Genomic DNA, 10,596 nt, shown 5'->3' with positions numbered 1-10,596 from the left:
GTCGGGGGATTCATATCAATACGCATTAACAAGAAAAACTACGGCTTATGCGGGTACGGTTTAACGAGATTCCACTGTATACATTGTTTCGGTAGTGACTCTTGAGCATATGATCACTGTTTGCGAATCATTGCTTGGTGCGAGGTGCACGAACTTAAGTATTTTATCTATGCTTTGCATTGACAAGGTAATAGTTAATTTTTTTTTTCCTTTCAGGACATACGTGACAAGGCTACGGTCATACTGGCTGGACCAGTACATCCTGTACATGCGGTCTTCGGATTGCTGCTTTGAGACCACCAAAAATCATGACTTTTGCTACTCCGAATACGGCACTGGTAAACATTTTGAATCAGTTTCTAGCAGGCTATGTGAACAGACAGTTAACCCGCTTTGGCTGTGTACGAGGCACATTTAGAAAGTTTCTGTTCCTTGATTGCATCATTCTCGGGGCCAGGCCCGTAGCATGGGGCCCGGGCCCCACACCACCCCTCCCCGAAATTTTGGTGAAATAGGTGTTTTTACCAAAAAGTAATGAAAATTGGTGTTTTTCCCAAGTAATTCAAGGTTTTGCAGCAAGTGCCCCCCCCCCCCCGAAAAAAATTCCTGGCTACGGGCCTGCTCAGGGCTGAATGATAGATTTAACTGCTTCATTTTCACAGCATTTTTGTTTGACGTAGGCGACCTTGTCAGAATCCTTCTTTTTTTTTCTTCTTCTCCAGAAAATTTTAACAGATTTTTCTTAAATTTGGGATGTCTCTATGGCTGAAAACAAGAATTGAGGAGGCAGTGATGTGGCACATTTTTTTTTATCCATTGTTTATTCAATGTTTTGTCCTTTTTCACTCTTTCTGTTTTAGCAAATGGTACATGCCAGTCCTGCAGCGTGCCGAGAACAGAGCCCTTTGCTGGGGAAGAATTCAAACGCCGCCTTCCTTGGTTCCTGGCGGATGTGCCTAACTTGAAGTGCTCTTCAGCGTGAGTATTTTCTATATAGTACACTACTGAATTGTGAAAATATATGCAAAAGGTCAACTACAAGTAAGCCAAAGATTACACTTATATAATTAATTTTACAACCTGTGCAAACGCACGCTATGATCTTATGTTCGTACTTAATAAACTGTAAGGCAACTTACTGTGGGTAAATGAGCATCAAAGTTAGTAATATCTGTGCGCTTTTTCTTTCTTCTAGATGGAAAGTTTGTTCGATTGCTGACTTGTTTTCTTCTGTTTTATCACACAGTGGTCGTGCAGAGCATGGAAGTGCAATCAACCACATAAATGGGACCATTCAAGGTAAGAGGTCTTGATTTCATTAGCTGTCGAATTGTAATTTTAATAAAAGTGCATCATCTATTTGTCTTAAAAGGATTTTTGCAGAAAAGTTTTGCTCTTTGTGCATGTTCGGTACAGTAAAACTTCGGTGATACGATCACGGCTCGTACGAATTTCGGGGTCATACGAATTTTTCTGTGGTCCCGGCCAAGGCCCATTAGCCTGCAATGTATTGGAGTACGGTTGTTGCGAACCGATTTGCACCCCGCGACGTTTGATACGAACGTACGCTAGCGCGCAGGTACGAGCAGCTGCTGCCCGCGCTATCGCGGAAGACGTGGCAGTCACGCTGCGCGACCATCAACGGTGCCTCGTTGCCTCCCAGATAGTGCGCGCGAATCTTAGAGACCTTTAGGCCCCTTCGAGTTTAGATTACAGATGACGGTGACGACGCGCTTTTTTTTTTCCGACGCGTTGACGCGTGCTCCTATGCTCGAGGCAACAGCAACACGTGCCTGCCACGTCGATGCAAGCCATGTCCTCGCAATCAGACGTTCTATATGAAACAAGACTGAAACTTAGGCTGCGGGCCCATCATTGAAGTCCCATTAAAGGTGGACGAAGACCCCAAGAGACGAAGCGGACGGTCTGGGCGAAGGAGCTTTGCCTCTATCGGTCGTGTGCAAAGTGCTTCTTAAGTCACTTTCGCCGCAGTACTTCGGTGTCATGCAGAAAAGCGTCGTAAGATTAGAAAGGGGCTACTAGCGGTCATGGGGCACAATTAAAACATCTGGTCTGGTTCATTAATTACACATGCGCGCATGCACCGTATATATACGAGTACAAGTATGATCGTTGACGTCTAAAAACTTTACTGGCAATCATTCAGAGCTGTTCAAGACGTCGCTGCGGCCCTGGGAAACAGTGAATCAAAACGTATGCCAACTTTCTTTCGTCAACAGGGCTTGTTGCTGAGCTAGTTGGTTCATAACTCTTTCGTCGCATACTAGTTTTTCATGTTTTCTGGTGATACGAATTTCGAATGATACGAATATTTTTGGTAACCCTGCGAGATTCGTATCACCGAGCTTTTACTGTATTGGCAGTAGACTGTGACGAGATTTAGAAATGTGAATCCCGCCTTCTACGCCTTAACGTTGAACAACGGTTTGAGCAACAGTGCAGCAGATGGACTTTAATCAGCACTGCTTCTACAATTGTAAATTAATGATTGCCTTGGAGACACTGGTATTTAATTATGGATGACATGACAATCAGTAAGCCAGTGTGACATCTTCCCTATGGACTCTTTTCTATGCTATTTGTCATCTGTGAGCCATACACCAGCTTATTGAACCGCAGTCATGAAACCATAGGTCAAAATATTTCCCTTAAAGCGCAATGTTATACTAATTTCCCACACATAGCAACAACTTGTGGCTGTCTGACAATTACAATTTAGTAACTAGGTTCATTGAAAATTATTTCTGGAAACATATTTAAGCACTCTGGTCGCACCCAATGTTACCTGTTTTCTATCAGCAGCTTCACATGTCTGATACCCCAGTGTGGGTTCTGTGACATCCATTTAAGTTAAAGCTCTGCGTTTTTTTAACAGGAAGCATTAATTCCTGCTAGGGTGTTAGCGTGCAAAAAAAAAAAAGTCAATGAAAACTAAAATCCCTCTGCCGGTCGAGAATATTGCAGTTCCTTTGGAACCCTCTTCACTTTTTAAGATCCCTGATGATCCAAGCACAACGTCAAGGCTCAGGGAAATGTAGCGTTCTGTTAAGAGGTCATGAAAAGCTATAGCAATGCGTTTCGTGTCTTACAAGGGGCCCTGCAACACTTTTCGGCAGGGTCAGAAAATGCTGCCGATTGGCAGTCGAGGCTCCCGAGTGTACACGAGCCAATCAATTATAGCACAGCAAGCAGCGTGGAATCTACAATCGGTTCTCAAAGTCAGCCGGAAATTGCTCCCCCTTCTCTCGACAAATGATGCCATAAACCCAAATGACCGCCACATAAACCTGAAAGTCCAGCTGCCATTGGCCGATTTGAGCATCGTGAGATGCATAGTTACCGCTGGCCACCACGGGATGCCGCCACGTGCCCACGGAGTGCTTGCGATCACACTGAGAGTAAGCGCACCTGCTGGTATGAAAGGAGAGAGAAAGCGCTTGAAGCACGTGGCAAATCCCTGTAACTCGGCTCGTACTTGACGGATTCTAAAACTTTTTGCAGCAGCCGATTCGTGAGGCAGTAAGCACTTTTAAATGAAGCCATTCGACGACTATCCTTGGACAAGTGTTGCAGGGCCCCTTTAAAGCTTCCAAAATGTTGCAGGCGAAGCTTTGATTCCGATAGTGGGCGTTATCTTGAGCTGCTTATGGCTGTCTCTCTGCACAAGCGTAAACTTTGCTCTGCATTTCAGCTGCCTACTATTCAGCCTACCACCCCGTGCTGAAGACGTCGAAGGATTTCTACACGGCCCTGGAGTGGGCTCGGCTAATATCCCACAACTTGACAGACATGGTCAAGGAAGTCCAGCCCGAGTCCGAAGTCATCTCTTACAGGTCGGTAAAACGCTCCTCGAGATTATTCTGATACGCTTGTCTGCACTTCGAGGACTGTTTAATGCTAAAGCTTTGCTCAACTTTGCATGACCAAGCAATATGGGGCTTTAGCCTGGGACATTAGTGGCCAGCAATTTTAACAAGAAGACTTTTGTTAGTTGGGGAAATTCCTGCTGAAGTTACATCTTCCTGTCGACCCATTGTTTTGTTTGAGAACTATGACTGCAGATAGGGGTGTGTGATCACTGTGATACGAATAATAATCTTTCTGTTGTATCTTATTTTCTCCGATGCTGTTTGTTATTTGAAACTTCTCTCGTGTGCTTCAGTACATAATAAAACCTCTTTTGTTCCCCGTTTCACATTACAAAACAGAAGCAACAGGAACATTAGCAGACAAGGCAGCAAAAATATAAGAGATGTTACGGTAATTAATAAATGAAAATAATTCATGTTGTTGCAAAATTCAAATAATGCTCGTCGATCTTTGAAAGTTTACTGTACATGCTGTATGGATCCGCTTCTTTTGAAGCACTTGTAATTCGGTGGCAGCTCTACCAAAGAAACAAAAAAGGTTTAATGAGGTTCTATGCACTTGCATGTGTGTTGAGTGGTTTCAAGGTGAAAGACCATTTTGTAGAAGTGGCCGCTGCATTCTTCTTTTTGTGCACAGATCTTTGCAGAATCATTAACCTTGCTCTCCTTCCTTCTCGCATTGTGTGCAGCCTGGTGCACGTGTTCTACGAGCAGTACCTGACCATGTGGCCAGACACGTTCAAGAACCTGGCGCTCTCGCTGGGCGCCATCTTTGTGGTGACTTTCGTGTTGCTGGGGTTGGACTTTATGTCGGCGCTCGTCGTCACCTTCACCATTGTCATGATCATCGTCAACCTGATGGGCCTCATGTACTGGTGGGACATCTCGCTCAACGCTGTATCGCTCGTCAACCTGGTGGTGGTGAGTGCCGATGCGCTTGTGCACCGATCTCCACCCTCACTCACTCTCTCTTGCCTATTGTATACCTATTGTACACCTGTGATTACGGCCTCTGTACGTCTTGAAAGTGATTCTATCTTTGCCCCTTACCAGAGGCTTGACTCGTCACATGCTCGCAATAAATATAGGCAGATATCTGCAGATGATTTTGTGCCACTAGGATGACTTGCAGATCACTTCATAAGCAGGCCAGGTTAGGTTCTAAAGCCTTCTGCGCATGTAATTTCTGTAACACAAAGCAATGCTGACTATTTTCGTTTTCCTCTAGTGTCCTTGCATGTTCTGCCTTCTGTTAATGCATTATTTCTTCCGTCACATTTGTTTGCACACTGCCATCACCCTATATTTCATTTAATTCATTTGTTTTAAGATAGTACAGTAAAAGCTCGTTAATTCGGATTTCTAGGGACCGAATCCGAATTAACCGAATGTCCGAATTATCGAATGGTCGAAATAAACACACTAAATGCACGAGTTTTTTCAACATACCTTTACTTAACAAAGTAATCGCGGATGCTTGTGTTTTCGAGCAGAAATTCGCGCGGACACAATTTTTCTGAGCCCTTCAAGGTGCTCAGCAGCTCGCATGATGTCTGCAGTACCGCAAAAGTTTCACCCGTCATCCACGCTTTTCGGTTGGCACGGTAATTCACGGGAAGATTGTTGATGTTCTTAAAGCAGCGTGGCTTTTGAACCTTTCCGATAACGAGAAGCGGCAAGCGCTCTGTTCCCGTCACGTTGGCGGATAAAAGTACGGTTACTCGTTCCTTGCTTCTTGCCGCCGATTGAAGGATCCCCTTTCATCACTCTTCATCACTTCTTGTCGGGAGAGCCCGTTATTCAGAGCACGCAAAATTTCTACTTTGGTGGTGAAGTCCTTGGCCTCGTACTTTGGCCGCTTCGCCGGCGTTGCCATCGGCGGAGAGTGCGGTCGCACGAGAAGTCGGCACCAAAGCACCAGCAACGATCAAGCTAAAGGAGCCGTACTGAAACTTTCCTCGATAAATCGGCGATCAGCGATGCAGCACACCAACGGGAACAAAGCAACAAACCCACACACGAAAAAAAGGCGTTCAACCAGTCTCAATCCAAGCCAAGTCGTTAGTTGATGTCCATGGCGATGCTGCGTTTGAGCTTCACTTTTGTTCCGAATTGTTCTTTTTCCGTTTTCGAGCCTCGCCAGCGGCCCGAAAGTCGCCGAATCATCCGATTTGCGGTCAAATCTGTCCGAAATAACGAGCGCCCAGTCTCATAGAGTGATGCGTATATTTACAGGGACCAGATGACGTGTCCGAATTAACCGATTTTCCGAATTAACGAGAGTCGAATTAACGAGCTTTTACTGTATTGCTAATATTAGTCCACAGCGTGCATTTCTTTTTCCTTTTGCTTGTGTTCACAATTTCACTATGAACTTCTGTATGCCCCCCTATACACAAGGCCTTTTGGAACCTGTAAATTACTTTTGATGAAGTAAATATGTAAAAAAGCCGGCAGATCCCACGCATTGTGGGAATCGATGTAATGCGAAGCAGCCAGCAAAGAGCTGCATACATCGTCTTGTATGTCAGTAAGGAAAATGCGTGTCATGGTTTTCATGTTAACTCCTGTTATTTATGTTCGTCACACAGTAACGTCGCGCAATACCAACTTCAGGGTAGATCAAGCTAGCGAAACGGCCACCAGCGCCCCATGAGCGTGGCACGTAAGTCATGCTGTACATGACATGCGTGTCATGATTTTCATGTTAACTTCTGGTTTTATGTTCGTCACACAGTCACGTCGCGCAATACCAATTCCGAGGTAGATCAAGCTAGCGAAACGGCCGCCAGCGCCCCATGAGCGTGGCACGTAAGTCATGCTGTACATGACATGCGTGTCATGATTTTCATGTTAACTTTTGTTATTTATATTCGTCACACAGTCACGTCGGAAGATACCAATTTTGGTGTATGTCAAGCTAGCGAAACGGCCGCCAGTGCACCATGAGCGTGGCATGTAAATCATGCTGTACATGACATGCGTGTCATGATTTTCATGTTATGACTTGTCAGTTATGTTCGTCATACAGTCATGTTATGCCACACAAATTTTGGTGTACATTCGATTAACCAAGCGACCAGGAGAGCACAAAGTCGTAGGCGGCTAGATAGATAGATAGATAGATAGATACGCTCAAAGTCGCAGAAGTTCGCTAAGAAATGCTTCGCATTTAATAAATACTACGTGTATTTGACCTGTGTGTTGTACCTTTCGCAAGCATGGCAGCACTTACGTAGAGCCAATCTGGAATTTCGCAGCAATCTATAATATACATACTACTTAGCATTGCCTGAAAGCGTACTCTGGAGCCAGTTACTAATGACTTTTCTAAAAAAGGACTCGGCAAGCACAAACACAGCCGGGTGTGGGGGTGTTCAACTCCCCCCTCTTGAAACATGTACAAGTGTGTATATGTTTGTATATACATATACATACACATAGGCAAAAGGGGGTGTCAAAACCTGCTTTCTTCTGAAGTAATGATCTTGGGTATGCCCCTGATGGTGAAACAGTTCTGTGCACACTATCGGTCATTCACAAGGTCTATGATGATATCTGGAAAGCTGCGCATTCCCTTAACGCCATTGCTTTCTTGTTTCGCTGCCTCCCCGATTTTCAGGGCGTGGGCATCTCCGTCGAGTTCTGCTCCCACCTGGTGCGGGTGTTTGCCTTCAGCGGTGCTCCCACTAGGGTCAAGCGGGCCCAGGACGCCCTCACCAAGATGGGAAGCTCGGTCAGTAGCCTTGGCATCTCCCCCTCTCTCTCTCTTACCTCCTCATTTGTCCCTTCCCATGTGTAGGTTAGCAAACTGGACGTAGTCCAGTTACCCTCCCTGCCTTTCCTGTACACTAAACTCTCAGTAAATGGAAGTTTCTTAACCATTACTGCTGCTTAAGTGGAACAACTACTACTAATATTTTTGGTTTCGTACTTGAATTCTGCAACCCTGTTAAATGGAACTCCTGTTAAACAGTACATATTTTCCTGGTGCTTTTAGGTATCTTTTAAAGTCTCCTGTCTACCCGCTCACCCCATCTGCCTGCCCCCCCCCCCCTTTCTCTCTCTTAGCATCTAATTTGTCGTTATCTATCTCTGTACATGTGCCGGTGATAATTACATGCCTGTTTAGTTAAAATGATGCCAGAAAGCACGTCATCATGGATACAATGTAGCGTTAAAAAAAAAGAGGCACTGCCAAGTGTGCTGCTGACAATTCTGCACTAAAATGCCATCGATCTCAAAACTATGCCTGTGTGACATTTTGCCGGGTTTGACCACTTTGTAGTGGCGAGGGTTTACTCTCGAAGAGGCACTCAAGTGATGTCAATCAATCAGTCAATCAATCACTCATTTTATTTACCACTTCATGGAGCGGAGGGCATGGGAAGAGAAAAGCTCGTGTGAGCAGGCTTCCCAGCCAATTACAGTTCAGCGGCATGCAGTGAAGGCATACATAAATATAAGCACAAAAACATAAGCACAAAAAAGAACATGCATTATCCTTGCACATGGTCGCCAGAAGAATGTGACAAGTACACACAATTTAGAGAAGAAAAAAAAAGTATGAATTCGTAAACTTAGCATGTACAGTCGATCCCGGATATATCGAACTCGGATATATCGAATTATTGGCTATATCAAACAGTTGAGAAATCCCCTTGAATTTCCCATGCAAAAGTATGGGGCTGGTGTGCACGTATATCGAACTCCCGCACAGCGAAACATCTGCTATATCGAACGCTGCCCCGCGCCGAAGCCCAGAAAGTGCATTTTTCCTAACAACTATACATCATTTTTCGGCCGCGTTCTTATAAGTTCCAATCCCTCGTCGCGCGCAGGTGACGAAATTGCGTTGCTCTAGTTCGTTGCGCAGCGCTGGTCAGTTCACCGGTATATTTGACGCGCGGTCCGCAGGTTTTAACACATGGGCTAGCGTTTTTCAAAGAGGCTGATTGCCGAGGGCACCAAAATGAGAATTCGAAGCGACTTGGCAGCCTTGTAATGTTTGCATTCCCTTCCTTGTCTGTTCGCGCACGATGGCATGCGGGCCCGCAAAGCGTGGCCTTCGAGATCCGCAACCTCGTGACGTATTTTTAGTGTGTTCGGTTTTAAAATACAGATCTCAGAGGCTACGCTTTTTTTCACATCTCTCGCCAAAGTAGCGGCTGCCTTCTGCAAAGCCACAAGTGCCATCGGTATCGCCAACATGTCGACGGTGGAGAAATGTTTATTCGTGCAGCGGAATGTGTACTTCACGCTTCGTTCTTGATAAATCGTCCGCGGGATCGAATCCCGGCCGCGGCGGCTGCATTTTCGATGGAGGCGAAAATGTTTGAGGCCCGTGTACTTAGATTTAGGTGCACGTTAAAGAACCCCAGGTGGTCGAAATTTCTGGAGCCCTCCACTACGGCGTCTCTCATAATCATATGGTGGTTTTGGGACGTTAAACCCCAGATATTATTATTATTATTATTATTGATAAATCGTCATTCGGGAGTCGAACTAAACATTGTCCCGCTCGTAGCGATAAAAATGATGACCGGTGCTTGGAACGACGTCAAGTAAAGCACCGTCGTGCACTGTTTCCTTACGGGCCTTGGTGCCAGGTGACGACTTTGGGCGCGTCATGACCGCCGACTACGGCATACGGTGCGTCAGTGAATTTTGCGACTTAATTAGCGTTTCCGGGCGTCGTATCGGACGGGAGCACAGCGAGTGACTTCATCGGTGCAGATAACGACGTAGCTGTTTCTGACTGCATCGATGCCGAGATCAGAGGTGACGTTGTCGGTGCTGCGGAAATGGACCCGTGCGGTTTGAAGATGCCAGCCGCCGCTGCCACCGCTTACCCTTTACCGCGCTACAGAGCTCGCATCAGCGTTCAGCGTCGATCAGCACTGTAGTGGCGGAAGGTGCTGAATTTACTTATTTGGAAAGCTTCAATGATATTGAGGATGACTTGATGATTTCACGGCGCGCAAGAAGCAAGACAAGTTGACGGACTTTTTTCATGCAAAATGAAGTGCTCTAACTTGCAAAAGAACTTCTCGCCTTGTTCTTTAGCGTATGTGAGCGAATCGTCATGTTCGCGCTTTTTACGATTTGAGAAAACTGTGTCGAGGCCTGCAGTGCTTTAATTAAAGCCTTAAATACGCATATTTCGTATTTCGAATTATCGATATATCGAACTATTTCGCGGTCCCCTTCGAGTTTGATATATCCGGGATCGACTGTACAGTTGAACCCCTTTATAAGAGGCACGCATGGGGGAGAAATTCTTGCCTGTTATATGAGGTGTCTCTTATAAGCAGGGTACTAAGTTATGCATTTTCCTATCAACCCTTACTTTCATGTAGCACACTGGTGTCTCTTATACCCCACGTGTCTCTTATATCAGTGTCTCTTATAAAGGGGTTCAACTGTATTAGTGCAACACATATAAAGAACAAATGTGACATACAGTCGACGACCGATAATTCGGACTCCACGGGGAACGTAAATAAGTCCGAATTATCGAATGTCCGAAAAAACGAATGCGCCGAAAAAAATACTTTTATTTACACGTCAAGGTCCCGGTGGCCGAAAAAAAGTTGTCAATGCGTTGCTGCCCGCACTTCCGCTTACGTGCAACCAAGTCCGCCTGTATCTCCGCCTGTGTGATGTGATCGCTGTACGATGACGAGCTGGTTTCGTTCGTGAAGGC

General features: G+C 45.5%; 1 protein-coding gene across 1 annotated transcript in view; it reads left to right on the top strand.

The window, feature by feature from the left end:
- LOC119383664 (NPC intracellular cholesterol transporter 1-like) overlaps window positions 1–10,596 on the top strand; it is a gene marked incomplete in the record, with an annotated part of 143,907 nt that overhangs the window by 116,606 nt on the left and 16,705 nt on the right. Inside the window, 6 exon segments of the mRNA XM_049412611.1 lie at window positions 217–338; window positions 861–978; window positions 1,247–1,299; window positions 3,713–3,854; window positions 4,580–4,811; window positions 7,513–7,626. Coding sequence (XP_049268568.1) covers window positions 217–338; window positions 861–978; window positions 1,247–1,299; window positions 3,713–3,854; window positions 4,580–4,811; window positions 7,513–7,626 — 781 coding nt within the window.

This window comes from Rhipicephalus sanguineus, chromosome 2 (genome assembly GCF_013339695.2).
Source record: "Rhipicephalus sanguineus isolate Rsan-2018 chromosome 2, BIME_Rsan_1.4, whole genome shotgun sequence".
NCBI lineage: Eukaryota > Metazoa > Arthropoda > Arachnida > Ixodida > Ixodidae > Rhipicephalus > Rhipicephalus sanguineus.
The sequence above is the reverse complement of the archived record's forward strand: the minus strand, read 5'-3'. Positions and strand labels throughout refer to the sequence as shown.